The 24,216-nt window shown below is 35.0% G+C and overlaps 1 protein-coding gene and 1 pseudogene across 2 annotated transcripts; one reads left to right on the top strand and one right to left on the bottom strand.

The window, feature by feature from the left end:
* Window positions 1–1,394: 1,394 nt before the first annotated feature.
* Window positions 1,395–22,720, top strand: ESD (esterase D). Of its 2 annotated transcripts, XM_031465997.2 has the most exons (10): window positions 1,395–1,509; window positions 4,698–4,746; window positions 6,853–6,927; window positions 7,525–7,613; window positions 10,024–10,122; window positions 11,599–11,723; window positions 12,781–12,900; window positions 14,437–14,535; window positions 15,921–16,088; window positions 22,489–22,720. In XM_031465997.2, the coding sequence occupies exons 3-10, from the start codon at window positions 6,860–6,862 to the stop codon at window positions 22,567–22,569; spliced, it is 849 nt and encodes a 282-aa protein (XP_031321857.1). In that variant the 5' UTR covers window positions 1,395–1,509; window positions 4,698–4,746; window positions 6,853–6,859; the 3' UTR covers window positions 22,570–22,720. The 2 variants fall into 2 exon arrangements, with proteins under 2 accessions (XP_031321857.1, XP_064349228.1); XM_064493158.1 differs by lacking the exon at window positions 7,525–7,613.
* Window positions 16,197–16,296, bottom strand: LOC116157309 (U6 spliceosomal RNA; annotated as a pseudogene).
* Window positions 22,721–24,216: the final 1,496 nt, after the last annotated feature.

Raw genomic sequence — 24,216 nt, 5'->3', positions numbered from 1 at the left:
TGGGGGGGGTGCATACATATGTCTTTTCAAGTTATATATTATAAAATTATATTTATAATTTTAAAGAAGAAATAAATTTATTGGAATTATTATAATTACATGTTATGTAAAATAAATTTTAGTTCTGGTTATTACCACACTGTGTTAACACAAGAACCTTTCAGTAAAAGACTTCATCTCCCAGTTCTTAGGCTAGTCTGTACCCCACAGCAATCAATGTATTAAATACACACCTTTAACTTTTTACAGATATTTCCTATCAGTTCTAAACAACTTACAAACTTGGGTATTGCGTTCTAGTTGTGAAACTCAGAAGAAAATTCCCTTTTTGGTGATTTATATTAAAAAACAGTAGGAAGTAAAACAAATTTTTCATTTCAATAATTTCTCAGAATAAAAACATTATTTTGATTAAATAAATACTATCCCCAGACTGCATACCAATTGATCCACAGTTGCACAGTTTCAGTTCACAGATTAGTTCAGTCCACGGCCAAATGGGCCTGGGCCACAGGACAGGTTCTGACAGGCAATCTTCTGTGTGGTATATTTATAACGTCAGTTCCACTTCACCTACCAGTCCTTTCAGCGAGATCCGCCACATAATTTGCAAGGCCCAGTGTAAAAGGAAAATATGGGGCCCTTCCAAAGTTTATTAACAATGTGGCACAGGAAAGAGTTAAACCAAGTGCAGGGTCCTTCTGAGATCCTGTTCTACAGCACAGGTTGCATGCCCATGAAACCAGCCCTATCTTTCAGAAAACGTCATTTACAATTAGTCGAGCTGTTCATTTAAAATTTTAGTAAGCTTTTTTGGTAATCAGATTTAATTTTCTCTACGGGCAAAGTACACTCACAATCAGTTTGGTTAAAGGAAGCAAAGGGAGCAAAAGGTCAAGGAACTATTTTCTGTAAGCCATCAGCCAACATCTATACTACCCAATTCAACCAACTTTGAAAGAAGGGAGAAAAGAGGACACCGCTGAAGCTCCTACGTTTCCAGCACAGGAGATTTTTTAAAGACTCGTGTTTAACTCCAGTTACCAAGTAAGTGAACCGGGAAGATTTGGAGGGGTGGGGAGACTTGAAATTATGCCGTGGTTTCTAAATAACTTCAAAGGGTTATGTGGAAACATTTTCCACGAGTTAATTGGGGCCAGAGCTCATGTTTACTCAAGCCTCGGCCTTATCTTGCGTCCCCCGGAAAGAGAGAGCCGGGCCAGCACGGCCAGCGAGTCCTTGACGTCGGCGGGTCGCGGGTCAAGAAAAGGAGGACCCGCCCACATGGCGCTGCGAGGAGGCGTGAGAAGACGGAGGAGGCGGGGACGGTGGGGGCGGAGCCTCTGGGGCGGGGGTGTGGAAGGGCGGGGCTGAGAAGGGACTCAGGCGTTTGGATCCCAGAGCGCGCGGGCCCGAGGGCGGGCGGGGCCGAGGGGGCGGCACCGGCGGCCATGTTGAGGCCCCGTCTTTCCCTTACGGCTGCTGTTCCTCTTCCAGCCGCGGTCTGAGGTAAGACTGAATCAGGGCAGAGGCCCGGATGCCTTCGGCCCGTCGAGTTCTCCTGCTGCAACGGTGACACTGCCGCGGGCGGTGGGGGCGGAAGCTGAGGCCCCCGGCGAGTCGCGAGAGCGCGAGCACGGAAACGGCGGCCCCGGGCCCGAGTGCATCCGGGCCGTGGCTAGAGGCCGAGGGTTGGGCGCGGCGCCTCGTCCCAAATCCTTTTCCTCACTGAGCTGAGAATGTGGAACCCGGGGCGCTCGTGCGTGCCGTCTCTGCGGAGCAGCTGCTCGATTACCAAGTGCCCACCACGTTCACATGGCTCTTCCTGTCAGGTGGATGTGTGCCCAGCTGATGGAGAAAACAGACCCCAAAGCGTTGGCGGTCCCCGCCGGCGGGCCCGTGGGTCAGGAGGCCGGGGATTGGGGAAGCCTGTGTCTCCGGACGCACTTGCAAGCACTTTCGAAGTCTGACCGTGCTGTAAATGCTCTGTCAGAGTTCTGTAGGGGCCAAGAGGTCTTCTCTGACTGGGTCGTCCGGGGGATGGCATTTGAGCGGACTCTGGAGGGCATTCGGGGTTGCGGGAATAATAATAACTAACATCGGTGTGGGTATCATTGCCAGCAGTGCTGTACGTGATCACGTGAATTGACTTAGTCCTGGAACAACCCTATCAGGTGGATCGTATTAATTTCCCCATTTTACAGACGGGGAAACGAGGCATAGAAAGTTGACATAGTCATCACTCCCACTACCAAAGTACTACCATGCAGCAGTACGTGGTGGAGCCAGGATTAGAACCTGAAGGGTCTGGCTCCACAACCTGCTGTAAACTCGTTATACCATGACACCCTAAGTAGAAACGTCCAGGCTATACTAGAATTACACATAATTGAGTTTGACTAAATTAAGATAATAGAAAAAGAGTCCAGGAAAACATTGTGGGACCATTGAAGACAATTTTGAGAGCCAAGTTAAGGAGTTTGGAGTTCATGGATGCTACGTTTTTCCCAAGGGTGGATTAAAACATTCATGTGAATGTTTTTTTCACTTCCAATAGGTAAATTTTTATGAAACAAAAGCGATTATACTTGGTACAGAGTTAAAAATGTGACTGAAGTAATATGTAATTTTATTCATCCTTTTTGTCAATTCATAGCTTCAGTTTTGTGACATTTTAATGGCATCAAACTTGGGGGAAAAATCATATAATTAATTACAGTATCTTCCATTTCAGTGACTTAATGGTTTTCAACTATTGGCCTGACAGCTGATGGGATTAGCTCTCTGCATCTGTAGTAGTATCGTGGAGGTGGTCAACCATTTCCCATCTGCTAGTTAATGTGGGCAAGCTAACCCTATTTTTAAACTGACAGAATATACTTAACACTAGTGAATTATGCACATAAAAATGGTTAAGGCAGTAAATTTTACACGTTTATCGCAATTTTGAAAAGTAAAATTAAAAATAAATGTAAATGAGTAACAATTCTAAATAGGCCATGTTAGGGATCCATTGGGCAGTAAGTTAAATGGATTAAAGTCCTAGGCCTCCATGCAGGATTGGCTTTAGTGGGACATACAAAAAGGAAACAAAGTAGGAAGCTAAGTTTTAATTCCATGGTGGCAGTGGAAATTCAAGGAAAGGGTAACTTCCAGACATTTCAGATGTAGATTTGGCAAGGCAGGCATGGATGAAAAAAGAAGCAAAGGAATAGAAAAATGGTTTGAATGTGGGAGATAGAAGTGTAATTTTAGATGTGTTGAGTTTTAGTAGCCAGTGGCATATCCTGTTAGAACAGTCCAGCAAGAAATTTAAATTGTGGTACCAATGCTTGAGAATGATTGAATCTAGAGAGGCAGATTTAGATTCTTTCATCCAGAAAATGTAGTTGAAACTTAGGGAATGGGAGTTAGGGAAAGAGTGTTTGTGAAGAGAAAAGGAAAGGGGGATAGATGGGAGGAGAAGGAAAGAGGAAGAGAAGAACCCAGATCCTGAGTTTTCACTGAGGAGAAGATTTGAACAAAGGAGTGACTGTCAGCAATACCATAATCTCGTGATGTTAGGGGACCTGTAAAGGTAGTTAAGAGCCAGTGGGATGGAACACATTGAAAATAGAGAAATGGATCAAAATCCAGGAGTCTGAGAGATTGAGAATAAAAGCCCAGGTAGAAATAGAAAAGTTTTGAGACTCATGGGAAGAAGGAAGAATGGGTAAAATAAAAAGAACACAGATTTCTGGAGGTAGATAACATTTCGCTTCAATCAGTAAAAGGAAGAAAAGTAAGATTTGACATTTTGACGTTTTGGGGGGAATGGATGCTTTGTGAATAAAGATGCCTTTATCTTTAATAGTTTACACCTGATTGGCCTGGCATGTATCATGCACTGAGAGAACCTTTCTTTTCTGAAGTATATTGATGTCCATGTCATTGACTTTCTGGGAAAACTGCCACTGTGAAATTGTTTTTTAGTTTTTTGAAGGGTTTGGGGGTTTGTTGTTATTCTGTCCTACTCTGTAACAGCATTTCTCCCACAAAATCTGCTCTAGAACCTAAATGAAACATCTGTCAGACAAATAAGTAGTGCAGACTTAGTGTGCACTGCTACATACATTTCTGTTTATTTTCCTCTGTGTATCAGTCACTTCAGCATCATTCTTAAGTTCAGTCAGTTTTCTCACCAGTTCATACTTTCTAGCCAGGCAGCTCAGTAGTCCTTTAGTCCATCTCTTCCCTTCTTTATCCTCTCTGCATTACAAATGTGACCTACAACTCTTACCTGGATAGGTCAGGGTTTTTTTTTTTAATCTTTCTCTGTTTTTCTAGTCTCCACTCCCATTTTCTTCACTCTCAGCAGTTGACTATATCTCATACTTTCAAATTACACTTCAAAACTTTTTTTGTATTTATGTCAAAAGAAAACATTTTTTTCTTCGTGGGAATCTTATTCCAGCAAAAGTTTTTAACCAAACCCTGGACCTTGTGGCAAAATAGCTATTGAGCTACTTGGATAAGGACCAAGGTAAAGTGGTGGTGCTATTCCATCAGCTGCCCTTTCCATGTTGCCATTACCCAGAGTCGCCTACCTCAAGAGAGGAAAATGTCCCTGTTGAGAATATGTAGTGGACTGTACATGTCTGTATAACCTTTGTTGTGAAAAGTATGTCCATTTGTAAACCATTTGGCATTTTTTTCAGGATCATCTTCCCTTTGGTGCAGTCAAAAAAGCAAGTGGCAATTGGGCAGGTACATTAAAGTATTTTTTATGTGTTACTTTGAAAGTTGAATGAAAAATCTAATAACTTGGTTTAAAATATGCTGTTTTTCACATAGAAAAATTTTAGTGACAAATGTAGTCACCTAGCATATCTTATCTGTCATAGTATATCATATCTAGTTCTTAGCTTATGTCATATTTTTTGAGCCTAACTTTTCTTGATTCAAAATTGAAGATAGTTTCTAAAGTGGGTGATTAAGGAAAAAAATCTTTAAAAGCTTTTATTTTATTTTTTAAAATTCATTCTACGAACTTAAAAAACATTATTTTAACTTTGTTTTCTCTGGCCAAGTGGAAAGTATTTGATTTTGAATTTTAATTAAGGAACATTCAAAGAGCAGAGGAAGTAGCCTAGGTATGAATAACAAAGTATAAAAACAATAGAGGTAGAGAATAAGCTAATTTTTAAAACTTTCACAAAACTGGTAGGTAGAGATTTTAAAATGCATTCATTAATTCAGCAAATAATTATTAGGTACCTCTTATGTACTAGATATGTACTCAGTGTATCATGTTTTGGGAAAGCAGACAGCCCTTGCTAGGTTTAAAAAGATAGGATTTCCTTGTAGAATAATTAGCAAATAAATTTTATTCCTTGGTCTCATGTATATATATTTTAAAAGTTTGCATCTATCTCTTTTCATTCATTATTTAAGACAGTGTCATGAACAAGAGTAGCTGAAATTAACATTCAATAATTAATAAAATCTGGTGGGCAGTTTGTTTAAAAATTGGTCTTTTGTAGATTAAAAGCATAAACCTATGAATAGAAGGTAATTTCTGTGGGTAATTGTAATACCCTAATCATATAAAATTAGGCAATCTTAAAATGTCTAAAAAAAGTTTTTCTAAGAGTAGTTAAAGACCCTCAGGGAAGCAGGAGAGCATAGCAGCAGAGTAGGGACTCTGATGTCACAGTTTCTGATTGACATCCCAGATTTCCAGTGCACAGCTAAGTATTTGAATTTATTGAAGCAATTACCTAAAAGTAGGATTGAAGTTAATCTTATTTAGAATTTTGCAGAGACATTTCCAAAATTAGCTTTCTAAGGTAATTGTTACATATCTTTTTAGAGTAACTGTCACACCACCACTGATCAGCATACTGTAGGACATTTCACTGAGAAGACCACCAGAGTGGTAATGGCTATTCCTGGTATCAGAGGATTTTTTATTTAGTGTGTATGGCTTACTGATTTGTAATAAAAAGGGAAAGAGAATCCTTTGAGAGATTCAAATCAGAATCCGTTGATTTCCTCTTTGTTCAACAGGCAATTACCGTAAAGATAGTTTTCCAGTTGGTTTTTTTTTTTGGTATTTATTATTAAAAATGAATAACGTGAGGTATTTTAACATTTAAGTTTAAAATTATTTATGAAAATTTTAAAGATGTGTTGGAGAGAAGAGAATTACCAAACTTGAAAATTTTCCCATGCAAACTGCACTTTTAATTCACTTAGGACAACATTATGTTTTACTTACTGGTTTGTTTTAAGAGGAGAAATGTTGATCTAAGTTGTTTATCACTTCCTCTGAAAAACTTCCCTAGGATGAGTAATTTGATCTGATTTAACATATAGGAGAGTGCCTATCATACTGTAAGTGTTAAATAAATGTTACCTGTTATTACTATCAAAATCATTGTTAGATCATTTTCCTCCCATTTTAATGTCAGCCATAATCAGTCATACCACTGACTCCTGTGTTACAATTAACAGGTAACATATTAACAATTTTTAATCTTATAAGCTAAAGTAATTAGTTAATAACTTACTTATTTTCTGCCTCTTTCTAAAAAGAATTTGGGGCAGTCCACAGACACACACAAAAAAGCTTGTTAAATTAGTAATGACATACCAAAGTACTAAAGTTTTCTAAAGTGAGTAACAAGTGTAAATGCACATATCAAAATTAGTCAGTTTCATAATATTATTTATCAGAGAAAATTAGTGTGAAAAAATTCAAGGTGGAAAACAGTTGTATGTTCAGATAATTTATCTGAAGAGTTAGGTTTTGTTTCCAATTTTTTAGGAACTAATTCTCTAGAAATTAATGAGATTAATCTTCACTAATAGGAGAAGAATGGCATTGAAACAGATTTCCAGCAACAAGTGCTTTGGAGGATTGCAGAAAGTTTTTGAACATGACAGGTAACTACTAAGAAGATACAGTTTTAGATATCTCTCATTCTGCTTCCATCTCTTTGACTCTTTAAATAAGCCCATAAAAGATCATTGTTGCATGAATTACTGTTTACATGGAAAAATACCTGTGTTTTTTATCAACTTTATTTTACCTAGTTTTGATATTAGTGAAGATAACAAAACATTAGTGATAAAAAAACAAATCAAGGATGTGGTACATTTCAGTGCCCATGAGCAAATATGTAGCCGTTTTATGCAAGCTGATTTATTATTTCATACATCTCTTTAGAAACAGAAACAGTTTTTCTTTTAATAATATTAGTGCTACATTGAGGATATTACACTTACTCTCTTATTCATACTGCTCAGAATGACTGTATACTATACACAGCATAGATTCAGGTTGGTTTATAGATCAGTATGCTAAACTGGCTCTGTTCTTTCTTTAAGAGCTAAGATGTAGTCAATCCTTAAATGTTGGTGGAATCACTTATTTTGAATGTTAAATCACTTATTTTATGTTTATGTCTTGACTACTGAGGTTTTTTTTATTTTTGTTTTTGTGGGGGTTTTTTGTTTTTTTGGTGGCTGTTGAAATTACAGTGTTGAACTGAGCTGCAAAATGAAATTTGCTGTCTATTTACCACCAAAGGCAGAAACCGGAAAATGCCCTGCACTGTATTGGCTGTCTGGTAAGCTTTATGCCCTGGTTCATAAAGGAGTTTGTTTTTCTTTTTAACCAGTTGATCTTACTCTTCAGTCTTGACTTACTGATGTGCTTTCTGAATCATTTATAAAAGACTTTAGGAGCCTGTCATAGTCTACTACTGCTTTATCCTGAGACTAATTTCAGACCTACTGAATTACATTTATTTTACTTCTTTTTCAATTAGACCAAGTAATTTAGCTGAGAATATAAAGTTCTAGACTCAATGGCAAGAGCTTAGAAAAGTTATTTAGTTTGTACCTACCCAAGCATTTCTTAGAGAATTTACCACTCAAATAGAACAATACTAGGACACCTGTGATATGCTGATTAGAAACCACAGACAAGTAACTTCTTACGGTGCTCTCTAGAATATTTTATTTGGACTCCACAGGTCTTCTCTGGCAATAATCTAGAACATCACTAAAGAACACTAATGCTACTTAGTCGGTGGTGATCATTAAAGACTGTAGAATGGATTGTGAGAGAGTAAGGTTTTGCTGCCAGTATTTTGAACCTTGTGCTAACTTTTCTTTCACAAGATGTTGGCACTTCATCTTTAGAAGCAAACATAGGAAGAAACTCATAGGAACCAAATTACATCATAGAGTTCTATTTGTGTTTCTTTAAAATTGCTTCTTATGACTTTGATTTAATAAATCCTCCCTTATGTATGTTTCATCAAGAATAAGCCCCAAACACTTTAAATGGGTGAACTGTATGGCATCTGAATTATAACTCAGTAAAGTTGTTATCAAAAAAAACCCCCCAGCTCTTCATATAAAATAAGTAGAGCTGATCAAGTAGATATTAGTTACTACCCATCTTCATATACTTGAATGTGATCCTACAAAGGAGAATTATCTTCATTTCTATAAGTCTACAATTCACTCCCTACTATCTTAATCAAGAAATTTATGTTCTAACCAAAAAAAAAAAGCAAATTTTTTTCTGGTCTCTAAATAGATTGTATTTCTCAAGTGCAAGACACTATGCACTGTGTCCCAGATACATTTCAGGGCTCCTTATGTGTTATCACTTTTAATCCTCACAGCCACCTTAAGAGTAAAAAATGGCAGTATTATTCCCATTATTTTTCAAATGAAAGAGCTGAGGTTCAGCATATTCAAGTTACTTGCATAATTTTGTTTAGCTAGTAAGTGACTGAGAGACATTTAGAACCAGACCTGTCTGAAATTCAAAACTCATGCTTTCTACACTACTACCCTGCCTCCCTTGAATATGTTTATGTTAAGGTCAGCAAAATGCTCACCTTTTGTCAGCATCTGGGCCAGTTCTCCACCATGATATGGCTCCAGTATCTCTGGAAGATGTTCTGTGAGGGAACAAACAAGGACCTTGTTCTCTTGCCATAACTATATAAAGTATGCTTGTCCTAATGATTTATTTAACCATAAACTCCTGCAACATTTTATCCAATGATACTTGTATCTCTGTATCTTATAGTTATTGATTCATTTAACAAATCTTTATTGGGCAACCATTTCATAAGTCTCTGTGCTGGCTATTGGGGGATAAATAGAAACTATTAAAGTGTTCTGTAGTTAATTCATATTGCTTCATGCATATCAGTAAGCTTTGACATTGTTAATTATCAGATGTATTAGGATATTTAGCATTGGCTCCTGGAAAAGAGCCATTGAGTTAGGTGGTATTTAGTGCAAACATCTCTTGCCAGTTTGTTCTTGGCCATTCTCATGTCACTATAGTATTAGACTCTTGTAGTAAGAGAATTGAGTCATCTCTTCTATCACATGACTGAAAAGCACAGAGCTAGGAAAAAATGGCAGAAATGGTTGTAAAAACTGGGGCTAAAACTCAATTTAAGAAAAATATATGGTGACCATTATTCTCTTCTTAGTATACTGAAGAATATAAAGATGATTAGGCTAAATTTTATTGCTGAGAACTACTTGTATATAAAAATACTATCTGTATTATGATGACTACATTATCTCACTTACTGTGAATGTTTGTGTTTTGATGCAGGAATAGTAACGTGTTTAATTAGCATGCTTGATAACATACCATTGGCATTGTTACAGCATTTGGTTTATGCATCATATTGCCATTCTACAGTTTGAAAAATTCTGAATTCCCAAACACATGGCCCTAAGGATTCCAGTAATTGAGATTTTAGTGAGTGACTTTCAAAGGACAGCTATGGGGGCATTTAACCTAAGACAGTTCTAAGGTAAATACTGTTAGAAATTTTATAAGAAGGGGAGCTTTAGTGACTTCTTCAGCATTACTTCTTAAAAAAAAAAAAAAGCTTTTTAATAATACTAGTGAACTTGTTTTCCTGTGTTATAAAAAGGTTAAATCTTATAAACCATAACAGTATAACATGAGATAACAATATTTTTGATCTTCAGGTTTAACTTGCACAGAACAAAATTTTATATTAAAATCTGGTTATCATCAAGCTGCCTCGGAACATGGCCTCATCATTATAGCTCCAGATACCAGCCCTCGTAAGTGTTCTTGTTCCAGAGATCCTTTGGAAAAATATAAATCTTTAAGACTAAGCTATAAGTGACATACTATATACACTGTACAATTCATTTTATATTTTTGTTATTTGTTAATCTTTCAAGCAACATCATGACTCTAAAATACCATGCTATACATTTTCCTCACTGAATTTTATTCATAATGCCACTCTTATGAAAGGGGACAGTTTGCTATTTTCATTTTGCAGATTAAGACACTTTAAAACATGTTGGGCGACCCTCAATTGATACATCATATTGGCACTTGTGTCAAAATAACCCACAATGCATAGGAAATTATTTTTTCTGTTTCTTGGGTAAACTGTCTTCTCACATGATAATTATCTTGTCTCATTTCTGTTAGTCATCAAACAGTCATACAGTTAAACAAGTATTAATTTTAATGTAAATGATAATAATGTTTATATTAGAGAAATGAGAATATCAAATATTTGAGAATTCAGTCCATCAGATAGTTGAAACTTGTTTTATGACCCAGAAGTGTCAGGAAATGTAATTTAAATGGTACCTAAAACTATCTGGACATTAAATGGCTGGCCTTGGAAAATAGTGCATTTCCTTTCACAGTCCATATTATACAAAAGCAAGACTTCTTGCAGGAAATGTAATGAAAGATTTAATTCCAGACAGCATTGAAAGTATAAAATGCCTAGGAATAAACCTGAAAATATGAACATTTATTTTAAAAGCCATAAAATTCACTAACAATTATAAATGAAGACTTTAATAAATAGAAAAATGCCATGTTCCTGTATGAGTAGACACTATTATAAAGAGGTCATTTCCCTCAAATTACATATTACTGTAATTTCATTCAAAATTCTAGTGGTTGGCTTTTTAACTACATGCAAGTGTGTAAAATAAAACATAATAAATTTTTTAAAAGAATATAAGAAAACCCCACTGAGGGATAGGTAAATAAGGGAAACATGATGGAATGATTCCAAAGTACATAAGGAAACATTTTCAGTTCAAGGTCGTGAATTGAACATAAGCATTTGTCCTGCTTCCCTTCTAAGGTCATAGTGGTAAAGAGAAGAAAAGGAGTATGGGTAATGGGGAGAGTCATCAGAGAAGGAATGTCAATACATTTCTGAAAGAAAAAAAAAGGATACAAGCCCTTTGACAGGTAAAAACCAAGTGAGGGAGGTTATGTTCAGAATACACAGGAGGGAGCCTCCTCAGCAAAGCCAGTGTGCCTTATGCTGTCAGAGAATCCCCCAGCCTGGAAGGGCATTCTTTCTCTTGCCTCATGGGCTAGAACTAGTTACATGGCCCCACTCAAGGGGGCAGGAAGTATGTGCTTAAAGGCAGAGAGCCCACATATTTGGTGAACAGCTCTAATGCAAATGAACTTCGAGATTCATTTCAAAGTGTGTTATTAAACATGGGCCATTACTATGGAGTAGATAAAACCACAAAATTTTTCCTTGATAGGTGGCTGCAATATTAAAGGAGAAGATGACAGCTGGGACTTTGGCACTGGTGCTGGGTTTTATGTGGATGCCACTGAAGATCCTTGGAAAACTAACTACAGAATGTACTCTTATATAACAGAGGAGGTAATTTAATTTATAGTGTGATTATTAATTGATGACTGCCAAAGTTTGATTTTGGACACAGAGGTCCTTCCAGTTCTGAGAATTTTAAACTAGGGTGTGGTATTGTTGAATCTATTTGGTACATATTTATTAATCATCTTAGTAAAAATTCCAAAGTTTACTAGTACTATAAGCCTATTTACTGCAATTTAAATTAACATTAAGTACAATTGTAAAGAGTTTAATGATTATATACATTCCTGTATACACGTCCCAGGTTATGCAGAGAAAATAGTATATGAAAAACTTCGTGTTTCTCTGGCAGCTGGTTCAGTCAGACATATTTTGTAGTGATTAACCATAATCAGAAGGGAAAAGTGGTAAAGCACTGCTTCTGTTAATAATATTTATGTGCACCTTATGCATTTTTCTAAATTTTATTAATTGTTAACGTGCACATCATAAAAACTCAGAAACAATAGTATAAAATTTTAAGCACCCATCATTCTGTAATCTCAACAACTATATTTTGGTATATTCTGGACTTTTTTATAACTAGTTTTCATACAATTGTAAAATATTTTTTATCTTGCTCTTTTTTTCTTTAGTTGTATAAAATATTTCTAATATTCTGATCTACTTGTCATATAATTTAAATAATTGTATAATATTCTGTCATATGCCTTGATTTACTTTTTTCTAATGCAGGTTATTTATATATTTACATATTTTTAGCATAATAAGTATTATGCATTGTTTATCTTTGCATATAATTTTTCTTCCTAAGGACTTTTCCCTTAGAATAGATTCCAGGAAGTGAAATTATTAGATCAGAAGTTTTTAGAACATTGTAAAGTGTCTTTCTGCATCATTTTCTTAAAGTTGCTTTCTAAAGAGGAAGTACCATATATTCTTAAGTGATATATTATAACCATTGTTTACCTGACATATTTTTTTAATCTTTACTATAGTTTAAAACTGTGATTTGGAAGTACTGATTGTGTAATTTTTTTTACATAACTTTGAAAAAGCCTAAACTTCTCTCATATCTTTTGTCCCACTATTAAATTCTCTTCAGCTTCCTCAACTCATAAATGCCAATTTTCCAGTTGACCCCCAAAGGATGTCTATTTTTGGCCACTCAATGGGAGGCCATGGAGCTCTAATTTGTACTTTGAAGAATCCTGGAAAATATAAAGTAAGATTACCTAAGCTTCTAGCGACAGATATTTCTCTTGAATAGTATAGTATTAGGAGCTTTAAAAGATTGAAATTAAAATACCGTTGTTTTAGTATTGAGACTAAACTTTTCTAGTGTTAGGAATTTCAAGGAATTGTAAGAGAAGAGTAATAAATTTGACTACACGGCTTATACACCAGAATCAGAAGTGTAGGAATTCTGTCCTAGTGGTTTCTTGTTGGTCTGCTAGAAGTATCGTAAATAATTTTCATTGCTTGTATTCAAACTATAGTTTTCTAGGCTTTTTCTTTCCCTAAAGATTATTTTTGGCTGTTATTGTTGCAGTATATTATCATTTACTTACATTTTTTACGAGGAATATCTTTTCCAAAGTTTGATTTTTCTGAGGTAGAAGAAGATACTCATTATTTGTAAAAGTTTAAGAATTCCCTGTTCTCAGTGCCTTTGGTAAAAATTGGAATGGAGCTTGATTGAAAAATATCACTCTCAGCCTCTGCACTCATTTATTTGAAACTTTGTGGGTCCACTTTTTGTTTGTTTGTTTAAATGAGCCAAGTTAGAACAACCACCATATGTAGAATGTCATACTAAGCACAGCAGCAAGCATATCATTGTGTTGAAAAAGGAAATGTTGGAGCAATGATCATCTTAAGATTGCTTTTGTCTTAAAAATCGTAAGCCTATCAGAAACCTCAAGATTTGTTTAATTCATTTGCTTCCTTAAGAAGGACTCCTTAATCATTTAAGGTGTGCTACTAAGAAATATGAAAATATTTCTCAAAAAAAAAATTTTCTCATGGCAGTTTCTTATTGTGACATCAAATATTTTCCTTTTGGTAAGCTTTTTTATTGTAAAGTTGAACTAATTCATGGCATGACAGTGGGTTTTTTAAATAAGGATGTATTTTCCCTTTTTTGTACATAAGGCAATCAGTTTATTGTGTTTGAGGGAGAAAATCAAATTTAGTTAAATTGTTTATCCTTTAAAGAAGCTAGTAGACATTGATAAACATATACATTGATAAGCACTCAAACTGAGAGATTCCATCTCTTCACCTTCGCCAGTGAAAAACATCACAGAACACAATTATATGGTGTAAAAAGTCTGCCATATTTAAGGGCATTGCTCAGTGCTTTCTTGGCACCATTTAAGAAAAATAATATGTCTCAAATTTAAGAACATGTTCATAAAGGTAGGCATGAACTATTTTATATTGCTACTCATTAATTTTAAGTGGAAAAAATGAGTAGAAACTCTGAACATAAAACTCCATTTGTGCCTTTTTTAATGAAAACATAATGTATTATTTTATGCTATTTTAGCATTTATATTTTATTAGCTCTTTTAATAGAGCACATAAAGGATGTGGTATCTTGGAGAGATGTACAATCTAAGCCCATAATATAGCAAAAGGAAAATTGTTCACAGGGATTTTTATGGCAGGTCAAAGTTTTGAAGCAAGTTGCAAATATCTGTTCATATTTGATTTAGCAAAATATAACTTGTTTTTAAATTCTTTTTTGTTTCTGAAGTCTGTGTCAGCATTTGCTCCAATTTGCAACCCAGTGCTCTGTCCTTGGGGCAAAAAAGCCTTTAGTGGATATTTGGGAACAGATGAAAGTAAATGGAAGGTAGGTACTGGACAGCTGTCTTAATACTCATTCTTAAGTTTTCAAATTTGTTGAAAAGCTATGCACTACAGACATACTCCTAGTTCACTCAAGTTCAGGATCCAGAGCTAAAAATAAATAGCAGAAGTATACACAAATAACAATAATAACAAGGAATGATTTTTAAATTGTATTGAACTATGGCAAATATTCTGAGGCTACCTTTTTTTTTCTGCTAATGATTAATTTATATGTTTATTTTCAAAAAAAACCATATTACTAAATTTAGACTTACCTCTTATTAATTATGTGCTCAATTGTATGATAAAAACCACAAAGCCTGTCTTTTTATTTTATATATCTGTTTCAAAATCTAACATCTCTCAAATTTGGATTTTAAATTCCAGACTTAAAAGCCTTTACAAATAGATATTGTGTATGTAATGTACATTTATGAGAGTATTTCCAACAGCAAGATTGCTTTTTCAAGCATCGAAGCAGATGTTTCTAAATGAAAATAAAAATGGCCCTTTTTCCTGAGACTCATTTTGCTCTTATGCAGAAATGGGCTATTTGCAAACTCCATCAAGAGTTTGAATATTTTGCAAATGAACTCATCATCATGTGCATGTTAACAAGTAGAAAATACTTGAGTGGGGGAAGAAAAGAACTTTTTTATCTTAGTGCTATTTATTTGTTCAAAGTCATTCACACATGGACCCCTATTTTATTTAAGTTTGGTCTTTGAAATCCTAACAAATTGGAAGGTTAATCTTTTAGTCACTAGAATAAAGTTTTGTTTTGCTTTGGCTTAGATTTTCATTATATTGAAAAAATGTTGAAAGTTATTACCGTTAGTTACTTTGAGACCAGTGCATTCACTTTGCATACATCAGTGTCTTGAGTCCTCACCATGTGTGGAACCTGTGTGGAGTTTTGAGATCTTATGTCATGAAGTTGATGACCTGCCCTGTTCACAGGGGGCTTATGGTCTAATAGAAGAGTTGAGTAAAAAACCAAATGATTGGGAGAAATAAGTTGGGGAGAGGTAGCCTGTAAAGGAATCTTGTTTAGATCATCTTTCTCCAAGTGGCTTTGAAAGGTGATTAAGATTAAAGGTTTAGAGGAAAATAAAGCTATACTATGAAGAATGTTTGAAAGATAAAATTCTTGCCATTGCCCTAGGACTGCTTGAAAATAAGGAAGAGACTATAATTGAGAATAGAATTCTGAAGACTTTATAGATAAAAATCAGGCAAGCCAACTTAAAAGCATATTTCCAATTTAATAGGCCTTAGAGGTTAAATGACTTTAAATTTCTATTTGGTTCTAGTATAGGATATTCTGAAGAATATCTTTCTGGGGACCTTCAAACTTATTTATTATTATTTCTCCTCTTCTCATAGGCTTATGATGCTACCCACCTTGTGAAGTCCTATCCAGGCTCTCAGCTGGATATACTAATTGATCAAGGAAAAGATGACCAGTTTCTTTCAGATGGACAGTTACTACCAGATAACTTCATAGCTGCCTGTACAGAAAAGAAAATCCCTGTTGTTTTTAGATTACAAGAGGTAAGTACTAGGAAACCTTAACTTGTTCTAAATTAACTATAAAAAAGCAAGATTCCACTATACTTTCTTTATTTTATTTTAGAATTTGAAGTAAATTTTTTTTCTTTTAAAAATAAGGAATACTTCATGAATTTGTGTGTCACCCTGACACAGGGGCCATGCTAATCTTCTGTCCTTCCAGTTTTAGTATATGTGTGTGGAAGCAAGCACAAGACATTTTTTAATTATAATAAGACGCTTTAAGTGAAAGCCTCCTTACTAAGTTAATGATATCTGAGACCGAATTCCACAGAAATAGGAAGGCTTTTATATATCTTTACACATGCAGCTATTGTTGTGGTAAAATAAAAGGACAAGGTTCTACCTTAATTCCTCTTCATTTTATGTACATAACTTAGCCTCAGAATTCATCTCCACACGATTCTTTTCATCTTGCAAAACTGAAATGCTGTACCCATTAAACCTTAACTCCCCATTTCTCCCTGCCCCCAGCCCTTGGCAACAACCATTTTACTTTCTGTCTCTATGATTGTCTACTCTGAGTATCTCATATAGGTGGAATCGTATAGCATTTGTCTTTTTGTGACTAGCTTATTTCACTTAGCATAGTTCTCTTAAGGTTCATCCATTTTATCATGTGTCAGAATTTCCTTCCTTTTTAAGGCTGAATAGTATTTCATCGTGTGTATGCACCAAATTTTGCTTATCCATTCGTCTGCCAATGGACACATAGGTTGCTTCCAAGTCTTAGCTGTTGTGAATAATGCTGCTATAAACATGGATGTACAAACATCTCTTCAAGATTCTGCTTTTAGTTCTTTTGGTTATATATGCAGAAGTGGAATTGCTGGATCATATGGTAATTCTATTTTTAATTTTTTGAGGAAACTCCATACTGTTTTCCATAGCAGGTATACATACCATTTTACATTCCCATCAGCAGTGTACAAGGGTTTCAATTTCTGATGTCTCCACGTCCTCCCTAACACTTTCTTTGTTCTTTCCTTTTTTTGTTTTTTTGGGGTTTTTTTTGTTGTTGGGAGGGGGGAATAGTAGCCATCCTAATGGGTATGAAGTGGTAGTGTGATTTTGATTTCTATTTCCCTAATGATTACTGATGCTGAGCATCTTTTCATGTACTTATTGGCCATTTGTATATCTTTTGAGAAAGTCTTTTGTCCATTTTTGCACTGAGTTGCTTTTTGTGTTGAATGCTTTTTGTATTGAGTTTTATCAGTTCTCTATGTATTCTGGATATAAATTCCTTATCAGATAAATGATTTGCAAATAATTTTCTCCCATTTTGTGGGTTGCCTTTGTACTCTGTGGGTGTTGTATTTTGATGCACAAAATATTTTAATATTCATAAAGTTCATATGAAATCCGTATAGTTCATAAAGTCCATTTTGACTGTTGTATTTTGTCGCATGTACCTTTGGTGTCATATCCAAGAAATGGTTGGGAAGTCCATTGTCATGGAGTTTTTGCCCTATGTTTTCTTCTAAGAGTTTTATAGTTAAAGGACCTACATTTAGGTCTTTGATACAGTTTGAGTTAATTTTTGTATATGGTGTTAGATAGGATCTAACCAGTTTTTTGCACGTGGATATCTCATGTCTAGTTTTCTCAGCATTAGTTACGAAAAGACTATCCTTTCACCATTGAATGGTCTTGACACTCTTGTCAAAAATCATTTGACCATGTATTTCAGAGTTTATTTATGGGCTCTCTATTCTATTCCATTGGTCTGTATATCGTCTTTATACCAGTACCACACTTTTTGATTACTGTAACTTTGTAGAAAATTTTAAAATCTGGAAGTGTGAGATCTCAGGGGGGTTTTCTTCTTTTTTTAAGATTGTTTTGGCTATTTGGATCCTTTGAGATTCCATATGAATTTTAGGATTTTTTTTTTCTATTTCTGCAAAAATTGTCATTGGGATTTTGATAGGCATTGCAGTGAATCTATAGATTGCTTTGGGTAGTCTTAACACCTTAACATTCCATGAACATGCAATGTGTTTCCACTTATTTGTGCCTTTAATTTCTTTTGGCAATGATTTATAATTTTATTTGTACAAGTAGTTCACCTCCTTGGTTAATTCCTAAGTATTTTACTCTTTCTGATGCTGTTGTAAATTTTCATAATTTCTTTTTCAGATTATTCATTTTTAGTATATAGAAATGCAACTGATTTTTTTGTGTGTTGACTTTGTATCCTGATATTTTGGTGAATTATTGGCTTTAACAGTTTATTTTTAGAATCTTTAGGATTTTCTATATATAAGATCATATTATCTATGAACAGAGATAATTTTACCGCTTCCTTTCCAATTTGGATTCCTTTATTTTTCTTATAAATTGCTCTAGCTAGAACTGCCAGTGCTACGTTGAATAGAAGTGGAGAAAGTGGGCATCCTTGTCTTATTCCTGATCTTAGAGAAAAAGCTTTCAGTATTTCACATTAAGTAGGACATTCATTGTGGGTTTCAACATATGCTTCCTGGCCATCTGTTTTACAGATGAGACAGGCTCAGAAAAGTAACCTACCAAGGTCACACAGCTAGTTTATGGTGCAACCAGGACTGGAAGCAAATACTGCAAATACTGTCCTCCTGTTGTCTGTCTAACCATTCCCGAGCAATGGTTGGGAAGCGGTACTCTTGAGGAGCAAAGGGACAGAATTAGAGCTAACACAAGAAGAAATGGTGCATGATCTGCTACTTGTCTGACTCATGCAGCAGATCTTAGCAATCTTGAGATTTTTAACACATAAGCAATACATATATCATGTGCAAAAATATGTCAGAAACTAGTACATTTTATATGCCTTGTTTGTGAGTATCTATCCTTTAGAAATAGAATTTTTTATGTTAATTTGAACATGTATCATCAGACTTACATGTTTTAGATCAACCATCAACTGTGAGATATTTGATTATAAGGATAGTAGTGTGTTTAACTATATTAACTATAGCTATAAGTGATGTAACAAACCATGTTTTCTTTTCCCAAATGACTTTAACTTCTTGGCACTAGTGATATTGGATGCCTCTTCTGCTTCCCCTGAGTCTGTGCCAGGAAATTCTGTTGTTGCTAGCAACAACAAAATTTGATCCTGCCTACAAAGACTGAAAAAATCTCTGGAGTTGTTTGTAAAAACATTATAATTAGAACACTGATGAAATTCAGGTCAACTTACTTCTTTCTAAAATGCCTATTTCCTAAGCAACTGAAAAACATAGTTGTCTGTACTTAATGAAGAGTCAAGACAAAGCATTCAATTCTTCTAAAAAAAAAAGTAAGAAGGTATTGACATCATCAGTCACAACCTGTAGCTCAGGCAAAATTTCCCGTTCACTCTCCTTCCAGCATGGTCAGGTTAAGAGTGAACTACGGTCTGAAGCAGGTCATGTTTAGGTTTGTTGTAACTGAATGGGCCACTGAATGGACATGCTGGGGTAGCGACTTCAGAGGGGCTACTTTCAGATTTTCAAGCCAACTTCACTGACTTCAGATTACCTCAGGTCTGAGGGTCTTATCATCTGCTTTGTCATTTGATTATTAGTACAGTTTATCTGTATTTCTTTATGAAATGGGAGCTTTGAAGGATTAAATAAGCTGAAAATAATAAGGGATAAATATAAATAAGTGATCTAAAAAGGAAGAAAGAAGATTATTACAGTCATGGTTTACCCAACTTCATTTATTTTCCTCTTTTTAATGGCATTAAATGCTCACAATCTATATTTATACTCTGTCAACTGTCAAAAAAATGGAGAGGGAAGGGTAGTGCTTACGGATATTTATTTGGCTTTTTACCTCATACTTTTTCTTTTTTGGCTTCAGTGAATCTGAAGTTGAAAATGCACAAGGTAGCAGAATTCTGGTAGCTGGTATATACAGGTCAAGTCTTAGTCTGAAGAGGGAAGGCCTAGTATGTCTTATCAGTTATTGAAGTAACATAGTGAAGAAGAAAATTTCAGTGACCTAGTAGAAACTTTCAGAAACAACACTGAAGCAAGGCCATAGTACCTCCTCAAGTCTCAGGCCCTTTTTGAAGATTCAGAAGTAGTTTTGGCCTCTGTGCAAAACAAGTGAGTTACCTTTCAGCAGTCTTCTTCTTTGTCCTCTGAGGAGACTTAACAACTCGGGAAGTCATTTCTGAGCTTTGCTAATTAGGTCAGGAAAATACATAGGGAACACTGCCTGTTAGAATAAATGTTCATCGTAGCTACTGGAGCACTGCTGCTTCTTTGAGAGTTGAGCAAAGAATGAAAGAATGTGTTCATTTATTTTTATACTCTGAGAGTCAGAGGTTTGCTCCCAAGAATTTTTCCATTAAAAGTGTGAGGTAGAAGAGGAAAAGACAGCCCTTTCGAGTGTCACATAATCACACAAGCTGTTTGATGTACAAACCAACTCAAAAGAATTTGATGAAAGGAACCACCCCCATTTAATAATCTTGCAAAACAGAGCTTGAAACTAGTCAAGAATGACACAACCGGTTCTAATGATACAAGCATCTTCTATCTACCAGAATGCCATTGATTCTGACGTGTTCTCTGGCCCTTATGTTAACATTTTAAAAAATCTTTCTTGGTCCCTCATGACAGGCATTTTCTATGTTCTCGTGTAGGTAGATCTTCAGTTAAGTATCATTATGGAAGTTAAGGACATTTGGTTTGTATGTTAGATAGAATACGTTGTTATCTTGCAATACACTCCTGAGAGCTCGAAATTGTCACTTTGGTTTGCTCTGGGACTTCCCTAATATAATAATAATAAATAATAACAATAGTAATCATGGTGGCGAACCACTGTGTGCCTGAAACGGTGCAAGGCTTGGCTGAAGATAAGTGAAATTCAGCATAAAAATACAGCATACTTAAGTCACATTAGGATTTTTGTTAACATGAGTGTTTTGAGGTGTCTGTTTCCTTGCATCTATACCTATTTTCAGTCATATCCATCTTTTCATCTGTGAAAAAAGACAGGTACTACTTGGTACTATATTTCACAGGTTTTGTGGCCTGAAAATCACGGATATGTTAAACCTTTTAAAAATTCAAAAGTTGCATGGATGGAAAATGCTTTCCTTTAACGTTATTTATGTAAAAAACTGCCCTTCATCTCTAAATTTAGCTAGTTAACTGAGACTGGTCTAATCACTGAGAGATATGAAACCAAGTAATTCCAAGACTTAACCTTAATAACTGATAGCATTCCTATCAGTTACTTCTATAGTCTGGCCACTGAAAATAGAAGCCAGGTTGCTTTTGAGTTACTTTGATGGCTTTAAACTAGAACTCTTTATTAACTGCTGTTCTCAAGATGTACATTGCATACCCCTGGAAGTAAGAGACTGAGAACATTGCCTTGTTCTCTGAAACCCATGTCATATTTTTATTAGGTCTATTTTTGTTTCTTACGTGCTTAGAAAAATTATTTCCTGAGACTATTCACTAGATTAAGTTAAAAGCAAAAATCTTTCTTAGACTTTTATCTTTCTCATTTTATTATATTGCTTTTGTTTTGGCAGGGTGAGGACTATCCCCCAAATTTTCTGGTGTTTAACACTCTTAAGTTTTTCCACCCTATTTTTCTTTTCTTTTTCTTTTGAAAGCTACGTATTTTGTACACAGAGGACATTCCAAGGAAGGACTGCCTCTCCATTTACCACTGATTACCTATCAGTGGTTTTAACTGACCAGATAGAGATTTGTTTCAGCTCAACTGCTTGGCACGTTACATTTTTCTCTGCTTCATGGTAGTTTTTGAAAGTTTACTGACTTTTTATCCAGTTTGGTATATTGCTGAGGGGTGCCAGGGTTTAATGAATTACTCTTTTTTCCTCAGATGGAGACATGATATGCTTTTCCTATGCAGGAGGTCAAATTCTTAACATGATTTATGATGGCTGTATTTAACTTCCCAGTAATAGAGCATTTGCGCGTTCTCATGTTCTGTCTCTGTATTGTTTATTTGTGCTTATTTTGTATTTTAACATTCTCTTGATGTCAGTGCATCTCGAGTGAATTGAAACTTCTTGCCCATATTTCTAAGCTCTCTAAATTCTGAGTCTTTTAGTCCTTGTTGATATAACCACATTTACTCTGTACATTTAATTAATGTGTTGTTTCTTCTCTTTGCATATAAATGGCAGCATCTAGAAACTAGGCTATGCAGAATGTTTCATTTTTACTCACACTTTTGCTACTCATTTTTTAGTGAGAATATTGAAGTAGAAGTGTAATATACTTTACTTTGATTATGAACCTTTCTTATATTGTGATAGTTTGATTATTTACAAGCAAATTAAGTGACATGAAAGATATATTTAATGTCCCTAATATTGATGTATCTGAATAGATTAATATCTCTCTATTTTGTCTTCTAGGGTTATGATCACAGCTACTACTTCATTGCAACCTTTATTACTGATCACATCAGACATCATGCAAAATACCTGAATGCGTGAAAAGCTTCAGATAAGAGAGTCTTTTCAGGATTATAAAATTGTAATAAACAAAATTGCAAGGAAGAAAGATTTTTAAACATTGGATTTCATAATGCTAAAAACTGCTTCATTCTGTAATTGAATCACACTCTGAATAAAAATACCAAATCTGCTTCTGATTTAAAAAGTTATTTTACCAATGTCCACATGGGAAATATTTAATACTTCACCACTTTTTCTAGATCATTTGGAAATCATTGTTGTGTTGGTTGCAGGACACAAACTATGAATGCAATCCCATCCAAATCATGGAATGCTAACTCTGGAGCACAGGATTTAAAGGTAATTTAGCCTAAACTCCCCACCTTTCCAGACTTTAAGCCTCTGAAGGCATGGACTGTCTTCTTTCTATTCATTGTTACATATCTAGTGTCTAGCAATTGCTTGGCTTCTGGTAGTCACTGAATTGAATAACTTTGTTACTGAATAAGGCAGTAGGCTCAGAAAGTTTAAGTGAATTCCCCCATCATTACACAGTTGTTAGTGGGAAAGTTAAGATTAGAAGTCAGATTTCTGGATCCAATCAATATTTCTTTTCTTACCTGTTGAATCAAATAGATTTGTGGACATTGCTTTATGGATATCTCTCAAGAGACAAGAATTAAATATGAAGATTCAATCTGAAAATAGATAAGGAAACTTGTCTCATATGTTACTGTAAACGCAGGTATTTTCCTTTAGTTATATGCAGAAATTCAGCTCAATGAGCTTGCCAAGGAAAGTCATCAGTCTCTTTGTAAATACCAAAGTGTGTTCCTTAAAGAACTTAATGGACAGACTTTGGAAGTATGAAGTATGGTTGTTTTAAAAGAAATATATTTTTCTGTTAAAGAGCGCAAAGGTTATACATTTTAAACATTCAGTAAGAATGTATATTACATGGTAATTGAGGAAAATACTAGTTTCTTAAAGTTATAAAATTAGTACGATGTAAATATGAATCAGATTATACTAAAATTTTTGAAAGTAGTACTATTTAAATATCTGTAGTCAAGATTGAGCCGTGTAACGAGCTACACACAAAATGGTTCTAAGTCTAAACAAACTTTTGTCCTCTAATAAGGAAGATTTTTTTAATTCACAATTTTTTTGCGTGTTGTTGGTAATTCCCTTGTAAAGAAAAACAATTGTGTGGTCCTGTGATCATTGTATTAGTTCAGGATTTAACCAGAGAAGCAGAACTAGTAGTAGGTATGTACATTAAGAGATTTTTTACAAGGAATTGGCTTATATGATTGTGGGGACTGGCTCAGCAAGTCCAAAATCCATAAAACAGGCTGTCAAAAAGGGACGTTCAGGGCATACGCTGTTATCCACAGGTGAAACGTCTTCTTTCTCTGCCTCAGTCTTGCTTTTAAGCCTTCTCACTGAGTGAGTGAGGCCCACCAGATTATCCAGGATAATCTTCCTTATTTAAAGTTAGTTGATTAGGGACCTCAATCATATCTGCAAAATCCCTTCATAGCAACACCTCGATTAATGTTTAATTGAATAACTGGGAACTGTAACTTTGCCAAGTTAGCACATCATTATAAGAAAATAGTTGCTTTGCCTTTCTGCAGTGTAAATGCAAAAATATTTAAATACTCAGTAAATAATTGATAACAT

The sequence above is a fragment of the Camelus dromedarius genome, chromosome 13 (genome assembly GCF_036321535.1).
Source record: "Camelus dromedarius isolate mCamDro1 chromosome 13, mCamDro1.pat, whole genome shotgun sequence".
Taxonomy (NCBI): Eukaryota; Metazoa; Chordata; class Mammalia; order Artiodactyla; family Camelidae; genus Camelus; species Camelus dromedarius.
This window is presented reverse-complemented; position numbering and strand designations above follow the sequence as displayed.

Coding starts and splice junctions, on each gene's coding strand:
- ESD (XM_031465997.2), top strand. CDS start 6,860: ATGGCATTGAAACAGATTTCCAGCAACAAGTGCTTTGGAGGATTGCAG. Junction 10,123..11,598: donor AGCTCCAGATACCAGCCCTC/GTAAGTGTTCTT, acceptor TTTCCTTGATAG/GTGGCTGCAATATTAAAGGA. Junction 11,724..12,780: donor ACTCTTATATAACAGAGGAG/GTAATTTAATTT, acceptor AATTCTCTTCAG/CTTCCTCAACTCATAAATGC.